Genomic DNA, 15958 nt, shown 5'->3' on the forward strand with positions numbered 1-15958 from the left:
TCCCTGAGTTCCCAATTCCCCGAGTCCCCAAACCCCAAATTCCCCAAACAAATTTCTTGGGTCCCCAAACCCCAAATCCCAAAATCCAAATCTCAAAATCCCCCAGACCCTGAAATCCCCGAGTCCCCAAACCCCCAAATTCCACCCCTGACCCCTCCCCAATTTCGCCCCGCAGGTCGCTGGAATCGAGGGGGTAGAACCCCCCCAGGAGACCCCAAAGACCCCCGGGACCCCCCCCAGGACCCCCCAAAAATGCCCCAGGAGCCCCCCTGGGACCCCCCAAAGTCACCTGGGACCCCCCCAAAGTCACCCAGGACACCCCCAGAGTGCCCTGGGACCTCCTGGGACCCCTCAAAGACCCCTGGGATCCCCCAGGACCTCCCAGGACACCCCAAAATCCCCTGGGACCCCCTTGGGACCCCCAGGACACCCCAAAATCCCCTGGGACCCCCTTGGGACCCCCCAGGACACCCCAAAATCCCCTGGGACCCCTCTGGGACCCTCCAGGATCCTCCAGAAGTCACCTGGGACCCCCCTTGGGACCCCCACAGGACACCCCAAAATCCCCTGGGACCCCTCTGGGACCCTCCAGGACCCCCCAGAAGTCACCTGGGACCCCCTTGGGACCCCCCAGGACACCCCAAAAATCCCCTGGGACCCATCTGGGACCCTCCAGGACCCCCCAGAAGTCACCTGGGACCCCCTTGGGACCCCCCAGGACACCCCAAAATCCCCTGGGACCACTTCTGGGACCCCCCCCAAGGACCCCCCAGAAGTCACCTGGGACCCCCTTGGGACCCCCCAGGACACGCCCAAAATCCCCTGGGACCCCTCTGGGACCCTCCAGGACCCCCCAGAAGTCACCTGGGACCCCCTTGGGACCCCCCAGGACACCCCAAAATCCCCTGGGACCATCTGGGACCCTCCAAAGTCACCTGGGACCCCCCCAGGACACCCCAAAATTCCCCAGGACCCCTCTGGGACCCCCCCAGGATCCTCTGGGAACCCCTCCAGGGACCCCCCAAAAGTCCCCAGGGATCCCCCCCAAAGTCACCTGGGACCCTTCTGGGACCTTCTGGGACCCCCCCCAAGGACACCCCAAAGTCGCCTGGGACCCCCCCAGGACACCCCACAATTCCCCAGGATCCTCTGGGACCCCCCAAAAGTCCCCAGGGAACCCCCCCCAAAGTCACCTGGGACCCTTCTGGGACCTTCTGGGACCCCCCTGAGGACACCCCAAAGTCGCCCGGGACCCCCCAGGGACCCCTCCAGGACCTCTTGGGACCCCCTTGGGACCCCCCAAAATCACCTGGGACCCCCCAGGACCCCCCCCCAGGACCCTCTTGGGACCCCCCCAGGGGACCCCCCAGGGACACCCCAAAGTCGCCCGGGACCCCCCAGGCCCCCCCCAAATCCCCCCATCCCGTGTGTATATGTGGCACACTGTACAGTATTTATTGGCTGCTATTTAAAGGCGTGGCCCAGGTGGGTCACCTGTGTCACCTCTGTCACCTGTGGGTTATCTGTGTGACCTCAGTGTCACCTGTGGGTTATCTGACGGGGGGGTCACCTGTGTCACCTCAGTGTCACCTGTGGGTTATCTGTGTCACCTCAGTGTCACCTGTGGGTTATCTGATGGGGGGTCACCTGTGTCACCTGTGGGTTATCTGTGTGACCTCAGCGTCACCTGAGGGGGGGTCACCTGTGTCACCTGTGGGTTATCTGTGTGACCTCAGTGTCACCTGTGGGTTATCTGATGGGGGGTCACCTGTGTCACCTGTGGGTTATCTGTGTGACCTTCAGTGTCACCTGTGTGACCTCAGTGTCACCTGTGGGTTATCTGATGGGGGGGTCACCTGTGTCACCTCAGTGTCACCTGTGGGTTATCTGTGTGACCTCAGTGTCGCCTGTGGGTTATCTGATGGGGGGTCACCTGTGTCACCTGTGGGTTATCTGTGTGACCTCTGTGTCACTTGACCGGGGGTCACCTCAGTGTCACCTGTGGGTTATCTGTGTCACCTCAGTGTCACCTGAGCGGGGGGTCACCTGTGTCACCTGTGGGTTATCTGATGGGGGGTCACCTGTGTCACCTGTGAGTTACCTGGGTCACCTGCGTCACCTCTGGGTCACCTCTGGGTCACCTGTGTCACCTGTGGGTTACCTGTCACCTCTGTCACCTGTGTTACCTGAGTGTCACCTGTGTCACCTCTGTGTTACCTGAGTGTCACCTGTGGGTCACCTCTGTGTCACCTAAGGGGGGGTCACCTGTGTCACCTTGGTGTGACCTGTGTCACCTCTGGGTCACCTGTGGGTTACCTGTGTCACCTGAGGGGGTCGTCTATGTCACCTGTGTCACCTCTGTGTCACCTTTGTGTCACCTCTGTCACCTGTGTGTCACCTCAATGTCACCTGTGGGTCACCTGGGTCACCTGAGGGGGGTCGTCTGTGTCACCTCTGTCACTTCTGTCACATGTGGGTTACCTGAGTGTCACCTGGGTCACCTGGGTCACCTGTGAGGGGTCACCTCTGTCTCTTCTGTCACCTGTGTCACCTCAGTGTCACCTGTGTGTCACATGTGGGTTACCTGTGTGTCACCTGTGTCGCCTGGGTCACTGCAGTGTCACCTGTGGGTCACCTGTGTGTCACCTGTGTCGCCTGTGTCACCTCAGTGTCACCTGTGTGTCACCTGTGTGTCACCACTGTGTCACCTGTGTCACCTATGGCTTAGGGTCACCTGTGTCACCTGTCTCACCTGAGGGTCACGTGACCATCCCCGGGATTGGGGGGGGGGAGGGGTCCAGGCGCCTTTTTTGGGTGGGGGAAGGGGGAAATGGGGGTTGGTAACCATGGCAACGGGGCAGGGCAGGAGGGGTTGGTTTCCATGGTAACGGGGATGAAGGTAATGGGGGGAGGATCCCATCTCCATGGCAACGGGGTTGGATGGGGTTGGGTCTGTCTCCATGGCAACCGCGGGGGGGGGGGGAGGAATCCTAACTCCTGTCTCCATGGCAACGCCTATGGAGGGGATGAGATGGTCTGTTGCCATGGCAACCGGGGAGTGGGCGGAGTCCTGTCTCCATGGCAACCGGGCGGTTTCCATGGCAACGCCCAGGAGTGGTGGTGAGGGGTGTGTTATGTTTCCATGGCAACGGGACTGTGATGCTGAGTCTCCATGGTGACCGCCATGAAGGGGCAGCGATACTGTTGCCGTGGCAACGGTGCTGGCTGGCGCTCCGTCTCCATGGCAACACACAGGGAGGGGACTCCGCCCACTCTCCATGGCAACGCGGGCCGGTTTCCATGGTGACGCGCTCCATCCCGGCACGCGGGGACGGGAGCGATCCCGTTGCCATGGCAACGCACGATGGGGGGGGGGGGATGATGGTCCATCCCCATGGCAACGCGGGGGCGGGGCCGTCTCCATGGCAACGCGCATGCGCGCCCTCCCCCGCCCCCGCCCGATGACATCACCCCGCGCTGGCCCCGCCCCCCGCGTGCTCCCATTGGCCGCTCCCTCTCAGGTCACGCCCCTCCCTCCCACTCCGCAGCGGGGCGGGGCCAGCGCGCCGCCGGCGCGCTCCCATTGGCCGGCGGCGCCGTCAATCAGCGCCGCTCTTAAAGGGCCCGCGCAGCGTTTTGCGGGGCCGGGCCGGGGGGGGGGTCGGTACCGGGGGGGGGGGCGGGCGGCGGCCGCGGGGCTCGGGCGGGCCCGGGGCGCGCTGGGGGCCGGAACCGGAGCGGGGGGCGACGGGCGGCGACCCCCCCCCACCGCCGGGGCCCCCCCTCCCCGCCGGGCCGCCTCCCTCCCGCCGTCCGTCCGTCCGTCCGTCCGCCCGCCGGAGCTGCCGCAGCGCCGCTCGGAGCCCAGGTAGGAGCAGGGCCCGAGACCCCCCCGGGACCCCCCGGAACCGACCCCCGGCAGGCAAAGCCCGAACCCCAAATCCGAACCCCAAATCCGCATCCCCAATCCCAAATCTGCATCCGCATCCCGAACCCGGCATCGCCATCCCGATCCCATCCCCGTCTCGGCATCCGCATCCCGAATCCCAATTCCGGCATCCGCATCCCGTCCCGGCCCCGGCAGCCGCATCCCGAATCCCAAATCCGCATCCCAAACCCGGCATCGCCATCCCAATTCCGGCATCCGCATCCCGAATCCCGAATCCGCATTCTGATCCCATCCCCGGCCTCTGCATCCCGATCCCAAATCCGGCATCTCCATCCCAAATCCGGCATCGCCATCCCGATCCCATCCCGGCCCCTGCATCCACATCCCCAGTCCCAAATCCCACATCCCGATCCCAAATCCGGCATCCCCATCCCGCCTCCGGCATCCACGTCCCGGCATCCCGATCCCATCCCCGGGCCCGGCCCCGCCGTCACCATCCTCATCCTCATCCCCATCCCAAATCCCCCATTCTCCATCCCTGTCCCCATCCCCATCCCCATCCTCATCCTCATCCTCATCCCATCCCATCCCATTCCCGGTGTCTCCATTCTACCTCTGACATCCCCATCCCAATCCTGGCCCTGCCACCCCCATCCCCAACCCCTCACCCCAAACCCCATCCCCATCCTAAGGCCCCCAAAATCCATCCCAAACCCCCCATCCCCATCCCAAACTTCCCATCCCCATCCCAAACCTCCCATGCTCATCTCAAACTGCATCCCCATCCCAAATCCTGTCCTATGCCCCACATCCCAAATCCCCCAAACCCCATCTCAAACCCCCCATCCCAAACCCTCCATCCCCATCCCAAACCCCATCCCCATCCCAAACTCTGCACCTTCATCCCAAAGCCCCCATCCTCATCCCAAACCCCATCCCAAACTCTGCACCTTCATCCCAAACCCCCATCCCCATCCCAAATCCCATCCCCATCCCAAACTCTGCACCTTCATCCCAAAGCCCCCATCCTCATCCCAAACCTCATCCCAAACCCTCCATCCCAAACCCAAACCCCATCCCAAACCCCGTCCTAAACCCCCCATCCTAAACCCCCCAAACTCCATCCCCATCCCAAACTCTGCACCCTCATCCCAAACCCCCCATCCCAAAACCAAACCCCATCCCCATCCCAAAGCCCCCATCCTCATCCCAAACCCCCCATCCTCATCCCAAATCCCCCATCCCAAACTCTCCATCCCAAATCCCATCTCAATCCTGGCCTCCCCATCCTCATCCCAAACCCCCCATCCTCATCCCAAATCCCCCATCCCAAGCTCCCCATCCCAAATCCCATCTCAATCCTGGCCTCCCCATCCTCATCCCAAACCCCCCATCCTCATCCCAAATCCCCCATCCCAAACTCTCCATCCCAAATCCCATCTCAATCCTGGCCTCCCCATCCTCATCCCAAACCCCCCATCCTCATCCCAAATCCCCCATCCCAAGCTCCCCATCCCAAATCCCATCTCAATCCTGGCCTCCCCATCCTCATCCCAAACCCCCCATCCTCATCCCAAATCCCCCATCCCAAACCCCCCATCCCAAGCTCCCCATCCCAAATCCCATCTCAATCCTGGCCTCCCCATCCTCATCCCAAATCCCCCATCCCAAACCCCACCCCAAAGCCCCCACCCCAAACCCCATCTCAACCCCCAGTACCTCCCAGTACCCCCCCAGTTTATCCCAGCACCCCCCAGTACCCCTCAATTTCACCCCAGTACCCCCCAGTGCCCCCCATTCCATCCCAGTGCCCCCCAGTGCCCCCCAGTACCCCCCATTTCATCCCAGTACCCCCCATTCCATCCCAGTGCCCCCCAGTGCCCCCCATTTCATCCCAGTACCCCCCAGTACCCCCCAGTACCCCTCAATTTCACCCCAGTGCCCCCCATTCCATCCCAGTGCCCCCCAGTACCCCCCATTTCATCCCAATACCCCCCAGTACCCCCCATTTCATCCCAGTGCCCCCCATTTCATCCCAGTACCCCCCAGTACCCCCCAGTACCCCTCAATTTCACCCCAGTGCCCCCCATTTCATCCCAATACCCCCCAGTACCCCACAGTTCATCCCAGTGCCCCCCATTTCATCCCAGTACCCCCCAGTTCATCCCAGTGCCCCCCAGTACCCCCAGTGCACCCCAGTTCATCTCAGTACCCCCCAGTGCCCCCCCATTGCACCCCAGTTCCCCCCATTCCATCCCAGTACCCCCAGTAACCCCCATTTCATCCCAGTACCCCCCAGTTCATCCCAGTATCCCCCCATTTCATCCCAGTACCCCCAGTACCCCCCAGGGTCCCCCATTCCATCCCAGTGCCCCTCAGTACCCCCCAGTGCCCCCCATTCCATCCCAGTACCCCCAGTACCCCCCAGGGTCCCTCATTTCATCCCAGTGCCCCCCAGTACCCCCAGTGCACCCCAGTGCCCCCCCATTGCACCCCAGTTCCCCCCATTTCATCCCAGTACCCCCCAGTAACCCCCAGTTCATCCCAGTGCCCCCCATTTCATCCCAGTGCCCCCCAGTACCCCTCAATTTCACCCCAGTACTCCTCAGTTCCCCCCATTTCATTCCAGTACCCCTCAGTGCCCCCCAGCACCCCCCGTTCCATCCCAGTGCCCCCCAGTGCCCCCCAGTACCCCCCATTCCATCCCAGTGCCCCCCAGTACCCCCCATTCCATCCCAGTGCCCCCCAGTACCCCCAGTTCATCCCAGTGCCTCCCAGTACCCCTCAATTCCATCCCAGTGCCCCCCAGTGCCCCCCAGTACCCCCCAGTACCCCCCATTCCATCCCAGTGCCCCCCAGTACCCCTCATTGCACCCTCACCCCATCCTCCAGTGCTTTCCAGTGCCCAGGTGTGCCCAGGTGTGCCCAGGTGTGCCCAGGTGTGCCCAGGATGATGTTGGAGGTGCTGCTCACCCCCAGGATGGGTCAGGACCCCCAAACTGGGAGCAGTGCTGGGTACTGATCCCATATTCCCCATGCCCAGGTGTGCCCAGGTGTCTCCAGGTGTGCCCAGGTGTGCCCAGACGTGCCCAGGACGATGTTGGAGGTGCTGCTCACCCCCAGGATGGGTCAGGACCCCCAAACTGGGAGCAGTGCTGGGTACTGATCCCATATTCCCCATGCCCAGGTGCGCCCAGGTGCACCCAGGTGTATCCAGGATGATGTGCGAGGTGCTGCCCACCATCAGTGAGGACCCCCAGGATCTGTCAGGACCCCCAAAGGGTCCAATCTCAGATAAACCATTGATCCCTCTTCCATCCCTTGTATCTCCAGGTGACTCCAGGTATCCCCAGGTGTCTCCAGGTGTGCCCAGGTGCACACAGGTGTGCCCAGGATGATGTGCGAGGTGCTGCCCACCATCAGCCAGGAACCCCAGAGCGATTCAGTTTTGGTTCAATCATTGATGTCCCTCCCACACTGTATTCCCCCAGGTGTCTCCAGGTGCACCCAGGTGTGCCCAGGATGATGTGCGAGGTGCTGCCCACCATGAGCCAGGACCCTCAGAGTGATTCAGTCTCAGATCACCCACTCACATCACTCCCACTCCATCTCCCCCCAGGTGACTCCAGGTGTGCCCAGGTGTCTCCAGGTGCGCCCAGGTGCGCGCAGCTGTGCCCAGGATGATGTGCGAGGTGCTGCCCACCATCAGCGAGGACCCCCAGGATCTGTCAGGACCCCCAAGGAACCCAATCTCAGATAAACCATTGATCCCTCTCCCACTCCATCTCCCTCCAGGTGACTCCAGGTGTGCTCAGGTGTCTCCAGGCGCGCCCAGGTGCGCCCAGGATGATGTGCGAGGTGCTGCCCACCATCAGCGAGGACCCCCAAGGAACCCAATCTCAGATAAACCATTGATCCCTCTCCCATCCCTTGTCTCTCCAGGTGTGCCCAGGTGTCTCCAGGTGCGCCCAGGTGCGCCCAGGTGTGCCCAGGATGATGTGCGAGGTGCTGCCCACCATCAGCGAGGACCCCCAAAGAGCCCAATTTCAGATAAACCATTGATCCCTCTCCCATCCCTTGTATCTCCAGGTGACTCCAGGTGTGCCCAGGTGTCTCCACGTGCGCCCAGGTGCGCCCAGCTGTGCCCAGGATGATGTGCGAGGTGCTGCCCACCATCAGCGAGGACCCCCGGCGGGGCTCGGGCGCGGCCGAGGAGCCGGGGCTGGAGCAGCTGATGGTGCAGATGCTGCGGGAGCGCGAGCGGCTGCTGGAGACGCTGCGGGACACGCAGGAGGGGCTGAACACGGCGCACCTGCGGCTGCGCGACCTGGCCCACGAGCGGGACCTGCTGCAGCGCCAGCTCAACTGCGCCCTGCCCCAGGTGAGGCAGGGGAGGGGTTAAACCTGGTGTGGTGTGGTGTAAGAGGGGTTAAAACAGGTGTGGTGTGGATAAAGGTGGGGTTAAACCAGGTATGGTGTAGATGGGGTTAAACCAGGTGTGGTGTGGATAAACCAGGTGTGGTGTGGATAAGCCAGGTGTGGTGTGGTTAAAGGTCAGGATAAACCAGGTGTGGTGTGGAAGGGGTTAAACCAGGTGTGATGTGGATAAAGCAGGTCAGGGAGGGGAAGGGTTAAACCAGGTGTGGTGTGGTGTGGGCAGGGCTAAACCAGGTGTGGTGTGGATAAAGGTGTGGATAAACCAGGTGTGGTGTGGAAGGGGTTAAACCAGGTGTGGCGTGGATAAACCATGTGCGGTCAGGTGTGGGTGGGGTTAAAGCAGGTGTGGAGTGGAGTGGAAGGGGTTAAACCAGGTGTGGTGTGGTCAGGGAGGGGTTAAACCAGGTGTGGTGTGGATAAACCAGGTGTGGTGTGCTTAAAGGTGGAGTTAAACCAGGTGTGGTGTGGATAAAGGTGTGGATAAACCAGGTGTGGTGTGGGCAGGGTTAAACCAGGTGTGGTGTGGATAAACCAGGTGAGGTGTGCTTAAAGGTGGAGTTAAACCAGGTGTGGTCAGGGAGGGGTTAAACCAGGTTTAATGTGGATAAACCAGGTGTGGTAGGGTTAAAGGTGGGGCTAAACCAGGTGTGGTGTGGGCAGGGTTAAACCAGGTGTGGTGTGGATAAAGGTGTGGTTAAAGCAGGCACGGTGTTGGTGGGGTCAAAGCAGGTGTGGTGTGGATAAAGGTGGGTTAAACCAGGTGTGGTGTGGTGTGGAAGGGGTTAAACCAGGTGTGGTGTGGATAAACCATGTGCGGTCAGGTGTGGGTGGGGTTAAAGCAGGTGTGGTGTGGTGTGGAAGGGGTTAAACCAGGTGTGGTGTGGTCAGGGAGGGGTTAAACCAGGTGTGGTGTGGATAAAGGTGTGGATAAACCAGGTGTGGTGTGGGCAGGGTTAAACCAGGTGTGGTGTGGATAAACCAGGTGAGGTGTGCTTAAAGGTGCAGTTAAACCAGGTGTGGTCAGGGAGGGGTTAAACCAGGTTTAATGTGGATAAACCAGGTGTGGTAGGGTTAAAGGTGGGGTTAAACCAGGTGTGGTGTGGGTGGGGTTAAACCAGGTGTGGTCAGGGAGGGGTCAAACAAGGTCTGGTGTGGTTAAACCAGGTGTGGTGTGGGCAGGGTTAAACCAGGTGTGGTGTGGATGAACCGGGTGTGGTCAGGGAGGGGAAGGGTTAAACCAGGTGTGGTGTGGGTGGGGTTAAACCGGGCGTGGTGTGGGTGGGGTTAAACTGGGTGTGGTGTGGGTGGGGTTAAACTGGGCGTGGTGTGGGTGGGGTTAAACTGGGTGTGGTGTGGGTGGGGTTAAACCAGGTGTGGTGTGGGTGGGGTTAAACTGGGTGTGGTGTGGGTGGGGTTAAACCGGGCGTGGTGTGGGTGGGGTTAAACTGGGTGTGGTCAGGGACGGGCAAAGGGGTTGAGCAGGTGAGTTCAGGTCCGGTGTGGCCACGTGTCCCAGTGTCCCCATGTCCCCAAATCCCCCCCAGTTCCTCCACTGTCCCCACTGTCCCCAATGTCCCCAATGTCCCCAGTGTCCCCAATCCCCCCAATATCCCCAATCCCCCTCAGTGTCCCCAATGTCCCCAATGTCCCCTGCACTGTCCCCAATATCCCAATGTCCCCAATGTCCCTAATTCCCCCAATCCCCCAATGTCCCCAATGTCCCCAGTGTCCCCAATCCCCCCAATATCCTCAATCCCCCCCAATGTCCCCAATCCCCCTCAGTGTCCCCAATGTCCCCAATGTCCCCAATGTCCCCAATGTCCTCACTGCTGTCCCCGTGTCCCAAATCCCCCCAATGTCCCAATGTCCCCAATGTCCCTAATTCCCCCAATCCCCCAATGTCCCCAATGTCCCCAGTGTCCCCAATCCCCCCAATATCCTCAATCCCCCTCAATGTCCCCAATCCCCCTCAGTGTCCCCAATGTCCCCAGTGTCCCCTGCACTGTCCCCAATGTCCCCAATGTCCTCAAAGTCCTCAACGTCCCCACTGTCCCCCCAATGTCCCCAATCCCCCTCAGTGTCCCCAATGTCCCCAATGTCTCCAATCCACCTGTTGTCCCAGTCCCCCCAATGTCTTGATGTCCCCAAATGTCCCCAATGTCCCCAGTGTCTCCAATCCCTTCAATGTCCCCAAAGTCCACAACGTCCCTGAAGTCCACAATGTCCCCAAAGTCCACAATGTCCCCAAATGTCCCCCCTGCTGTCCCCAATCCCCTCAATGTCCCCCAATGCCCCCAATGTCCTCAATGTCCCCAATCCCCCCCAATGTCCCCAATCCCCGTCGGTGTCCCCAATGTCCCCAGTGTCCCCAATGTCCCCAATGTCCCCAGGAGCTGGCGGCGCTGACCAAGGAGCTGAACCTGTGCCGGGAGCAGCTCCTGGAGCGCGAGGAGGAGATCGCCGAGCTCAAGGCCGAGCGCAACAACACCCGCGTGAGCACCGGCGTCCCCAAATGTCCCCAAATGTCCCCAAATGTCACCTCAGTGTCCCCTCAGTGTCCCCAAATCCCCCCAGTGTCCCCAATGGTGTCCCCATGTCCCCAAATGCCTCCATTGTCCCCAGTGTCCCCAATATCCCTGGTGGCCCCATGTCCCCAGTGATGTCCCCAATCCACCCAAGTGTCCCCAGGGTGCCCAATGCTGTCACCAATGTCCCCAATTCCCCATGTCCCCATTGTCCCCAATGACGTCCCCAATGCCTCCAATGTCCCCAATGTCCCCAATGTCCCCAATGTCCCCAAAGTCCCCGATTCCCCAATGTCCCCATTGTCCCCAATGACGTCCCCAATGCCTCCAGTGTCCCCAACATCCCAAATCCCCCCAATGTCCCCAATGTCCCCAAAGTCCCCAATGTGCCAACCCTGTCCCCATGCCCTGATGTCCCTTATCCTCTCAACGCCCCCAATGTCCCCAACACCCTCAGTGTCCCCAATGTCCCAAATGTCCCCAAAGTCCCCAATGTCCCAAATGTCCCCAACGCTGTCCCCAGTGTCCCCAGCTGCTGCTGGAGCACCTGGTGTCACGCCACGAGCGCTCTCTCCGCATGGCCGTGGTGGCCCCAATGTCCCCAATGTCCCCAATGTTCCCAATGTTCCCAAATCCCCTCAGTGTCCCCAATCCCCCCAATGTCCCCAATGTCCCCACTGTCCCCAGCTGCTGCTGGAGCACCTGGAGCACCTGGTGTCCATAACATCCATAATGTCCCCAATGTCCCCACTGTCCCCAATGTCCCCAACGCCCCCAACGCCCCCAACGCCCCCAACGCCCCCAATGCCCCCAATGTCCCCAATGCCCCCAGTGTCCCTGATCCCCTCAGTGTCCCCAACACCCTCAGTGTCCCCAAATGTCCCCACTGTCCCCACCGCTGTCCCCAGCTGCTGCTGGAGCACCTGGAGCACCTGGTGTCCCCAATGTCACCAGTCCCCTCCATTGTCTCCATTGTCCCCAATGCCCCCAACGCCCCCAATGCCCCCAACGCCCCCAATGTCCCCACTGTCCCCAATGTCCCCAATGTCCCCAAATGTCCCCAACGCCCTCAATGTCCCCAGTGTCCCCAATGTCCCCAATGTCCCCAACGCCCCCAATGACCCCAATGACCCCAATGTTCCCAATGTCCCCAATGTCCCCACTGTCCCCAATGTCCCCAATGTCCCCAATGTCCCCAACGCCCCCAATGACCCCAATGACCCCAATGTTCCCAATGTCCCCAATGTCCCCACTGTCCCCAGCTGCTGCTGGAGCACCTGGAGCACCTGGTGTCCCCAATGTCCCCAGTGCCCCCAATGCCCCCAATGTCCCCAATGTCCCCACCTCTGTCCCCAGCTGGTGCTGGAGAACCTGGAGCACCTGGTGTCCATAACATCCCCAATGCCCCCAATGTCCCCAATGTCCCCAATGTCCCCACTGTCCCCACCGCTGTCCCCAGCTGCTGCTGGAGCACCTGGAGCACCTGGTGTCCATAACATCCCCAATGCCCCCAATGTCCCCAATGTCCCCAATGTCCCCAATGTCCCCACTGTCCCCACCGCTGTCCCCAGCTGCTGCTGGAGCACCTGGAGCACCTGGTGTCCATAACATCCCCAATGCCCCCAATGTCCCCAATGTCCCCAATGTCCCCAGCTGCTGCTGGAGCACCTGGAGCACCTGGTGTCGCGCCACGAGCGCTCTCTCCGCATGACCGTGGTCAAGCGCCAGGCCCAGTCCCCGGCCGGGGTCTCCTCCGAGGTCGAGGTGCTCAAGGCCCTCAAGTCGCTCTTCGAGCACCACAAGGCCCTGGACGAGAAGGTCTGGGGGGGATTTGGGGGGTCCTGGGGGGTCTTTGGGGGGGTCTTTAGGGGATCTTTGGGGGTCTCTAATGGGGTTTGGGGGGATTTTGGGGGGTTTAAGGTGATCTGGTGGCACCTGGTGGGACCTGGTGGGACCTGAAGGCATCTCAGGAGGGTTCTGAGGTGACCTGGGGGGGGTCCTGGGTGGTCTTGGGGGGCTCCTTGAGGGGGTTTTGGGTGGGTTTGGAAGGTTTTAAGGTGACCTGGTGGGATCTGGTGGGACCTGAAGGCATCTCAGGAGGGTTCTGGGATGATCTGGGGGGTTTTAGGGGGGTCCCTGGTGAGTTTTGGGGTGACCTTGGGCATCCTTGAGGGGTTTTGGGTGGCCCTTGAGGGGTTTTTGAGGCATTTTTGGGAGTTTTTGGGGGCTTTTGTGGTGACTTAGTGGGACCTGAAGGAATCTCAGGAGGGTTCTGAGGTGACCTGGGGGGTCTTGAGGGGGTCTTTGGGAATTTTGGGGTGACCTCAGGGGTCCTGGGGGGTTTTGGGGGGTCCTTGAGGGGATTTTTGGGAGTTTTTGGGGGCTTTTGTGGTGACTTGGTGGGACCTGAAGGTATCTCAGGAGGGTTCTGATGGGGCCTGGAGCGTCCTGGAGGGGTCTTGAGGATTTTGGGGGGGGATTTTGGGGTGATCTCAGGAGTTCTTGAGAGGTTTTGGGTGGTCCTTGAGGGTTTTTTGGGGGGTTTTGGGGGTTTTTGGGGGGTTTTAAGGTGACCTGGTGGGAGCTGAAGGAATCTCAGGAGGGTTCTGAGGTGACCTGGGGGGTCTTGGTGGGATCTTTGGGGGGTTTTGGGGGGTCCTTGAGGGTTTTTGAGGTTTTGGGGGTGATCTCGGGGGTCCTTGAGGGGTTTTTGAGGGTTTTGGGGGGGTCTTTGGGGGTCCCTGGGGGGGTTTTGGAGGGGTTTAAGGTGACCTGGTGGCACCTGGTGGCCCTCAAGTGTCCCTGGGGGGGACCCGAAGGGCTCTCAGGTGACTTTGGGGTCACACAGGCGGCCCTGGGGACATCTCAGGGGGGTTCTGGTGGCTCTGGGGACATCCTTGGGGGGATTTTGGTGTCCCCCTGGTATCACTGCGATGTCACCTCAATGTCACCGTGATGTCCCCTCGGTGTCCCCAGGTGCGGGAGCGGCTGCGGGTGGCCCTGGAGCGCGTGGCCGTGCTCGAGGAGGAGCTGGAGGTGTCCAACCAGGAGGTGGGGACAGCAGGGGACACCGGGGGACACCGGGGGACACCGGGGAGGTGACACCGGGGTGGTGACACTGAGGTGTCCCCGTGGGTGGTGGCAGGGGTGACACCCATTGGGGTGCTTTGGAGGGTGACATCTGTGCCGTGTCCCTGTGTCACCTGGGGGTGGTGGCACTGTCCCCATGTCACTGTCTTTGTCCCTCTGTCCCTGTTGGTGACATTGTCCCTGTCCCCTCCCTGGGGTGACACTGTGCCCTTGTCCCTGTGTTTGTCCCCTCTCTGTCCCCCAGTCCCTGTCCCTGAAGTGACATTGTCCCTGTCCCCATGTCCCTGAGGTGCCACTGTCTCCATGTCACTGTCCCCATGTCACTGTCACTGTCACTGTCACTGTCACTGTCCCCACAGTCGCTGTCCCTGTCCCCATGTCCCTGAGGTGTCACTGTCCCCATGTCATTGTCACTGTCCCTGTCCCCACAGTCACTGTCCCTCCGTGAGCAGCTGTCCCTGTCCCTGGGGTGACACTGTCCCCATGTCATTATCACTGTCCCCGTGTCATTGTCATTGTCCCCTCATTGTCCCCGCAGTCGCTGCCCCTCCGTGAGCAGCTGTCCCTGTCCCTGTCAGTGTCACTGTCCCCATGTCATTGTCATTGTCCCCTCATTGTCCCTCATTGTCCCCTCATTGTCCCCTCATTGTCCCCGCAGTCACTGTCCCTCCGGGAGCAGCTGTCACTGTCCCTGTTGGTGACATTGTCCCCATGTCACTGTCATTGTCCCCTCATTGTCCCTCACTGTCCCCACAGTCGCTGTCCCTCCGGGAGCAGCTGTCCCTGTTGGTGACACTGTCATTGTCCCCATGTCCCCATTGAGGTGACATTGTCACTGTCCCCACAGTCACTGTCCCTCCGGGAGCAGCTGTCCCTGTCCCTGTCCCTGTTGGTGACACTGTCACTGTCACTGTCATTGTCCCCACAGTCACTGTCCCTCCGGGAGCAGCTGTCCCTGTCCCTGTTGGTGACACTGTCATTGTCACTGTCACTGTCCCTGTTGGTGACACTGTCATTGTCACTGTCACTGTCCCCACAGTCGCTGTCCCTCCGGGAGCAGCTGTCCCTGTCCCTGTAGGTGACACTGTCACTGTCACTGTCCCCATGTCATTGTCACTGTCACTGTCCCCACAGTCGCTGTCCCTCCGGGAGCAGCTGTCCCTGTCAGTGTCACTGTCATTGTCCCCTCATTGTCCCTCATTGTCCCCACAGTCGCTGTCCCTCCGGGAGCAGCTGTCCCTGTTGGTGACACTGTCATTGTCCCCATGTCATTGTCCCCACAGTCGCTGTCCCTCCGGGAGCAGCTGTCCCTGTCCCTGTTGGTGACACTGTCACTGTCATTGTCATTGTCACTGTCCCCACAGTCGCTGTCCCTCCGGGAGCAGCTCTCTCGGCGCCGCTCAGGCCTGGAGGATGCGGCCACCGACGGGGACAGTGCGGTGAGGGGACAGCGGGGACACCGGGGGGGTCAGCGGGGACACCGGGGGGGTCAGGGGTCACGGGGGGACACCGGGGGGGGGTCAGGAGGCACTGACGGGGACAGCGCGGTGAGGGGACAGCGGGGACACCGGGGGGGTCAGGGGTCACGGGGGGGACACGGGGGGGGGGTCAGGGGTCACTGATGGGGACAATGCAGTGAGGGGACACTGGGGGGACACCGAGGGGACAATGGGGGGACACCGAGGGGGTCAGAGGGGACACTGGGGGGGACACCATGGTAAGGGGACAATGGGGACAGCGGGGGGGACAGTGGGGACAGCAGGAAGGGACACTGAGGGGGTCGGGGGAGACAATGGGGGGGACATTGGGGGGTCAGGGGTCACTGTGGGGGGGACAACGCGGTGAGGGGACATTGGGGGGGACAATGGGGGGGTCAGGGGACAATGGGGGGGTCAGGGGTCACTGGGGGGGGTCAGGGGTCACTGATGGGGACATTGAGGGGACAATGGGGTCACTGGGGGGCAGTCAGGAATCACCAATAGGGACACTGGGTGACATTGGGAGGGTCAGGGGTCAC

General features: G+C 61.4%; 2 protein-coding genes and 1 long non-coding RNA gene across 4 annotated transcripts in view; all 3 read left to right on the forward strand.

Annotated features, from left to right (window-relative positions):
• LOC141726689 (protein lin-7 homolog B-like) overlaps positions 1 to 530 on the forward strand; it is a 21292-nt gene extending 20762 nt beyond the window's left edge. Inside the window, 1 exon segment of the mRNA XM_074531659.1 lies at positions 176 to 530. Coding sequence (XP_074387760.1) covers positions 176 to 197 — 22 coding nt within the window. The 3' untranslated portion in view covers positions 198 to 530.
• Positions 531 to 3537: 3007 nt separating this feature from the next.
• Positions 3538 to 7945, forward strand: LOC141726690 (uncharacterized). 2 transcript variants are annotated; one of them, XR_012577740.1, is made up of 3 exons: positions 3538 to 3868; positions 7509 to 7694; positions 7832 to 7945. It is a non-coding gene; the product is annotated as an uncharacterized LOC141726690 (long non-coding RNA). The 2 variants fall into 2 exon arrangements; XR_012577741.1 differs by having other exon boundaries at positions 7862 to 7878.
• A 33-nt stretch (positions 7946 to 7978) lies between these two features.
• LOC141726682 (liprin-alpha-3-like) overlaps positions 7979 to 15958 on the forward strand; it is a 31115-nt gene continuing 23135 nt past the window's right edge. Inside the window, exons 1-5 of the mRNA XM_074531651.1 lie at positions 7979 to 8270; positions 10717 to 10818; positions 12505 to 12669; positions 13828 to 13902; positions 15306 to 15380. Coding sequence (XP_074387752.1) covers positions 8040 to 8270; positions 10717 to 10818; positions 12505 to 12669; positions 13828 to 13902; positions 15306 to 15380 — 648 coding nt within the window. The 5' untranslated portion in view covers positions 7979 to 8039. The remainder of the gene's footprint in view (positions 8271 to 10716; positions 10819 to 12504; positions 12670 to 13827; positions 13903 to 15305; positions 15381 to 15958) is intronic.

The sequence above is a fragment of the Zonotrichia albicollis genome, chromosome 38 (assembly GCF_047830755.1).
Source record: "Zonotrichia albicollis isolate bZonAlb1 chromosome 38, bZonAlb1.hap1, whole genome shotgun sequence".
NCBI classification, from domain to species: domain Eukaryota; kingdom Metazoa; phylum Chordata; class Aves; order Passeriformes; family Passerellidae; genus Zonotrichia; species Zonotrichia albicollis.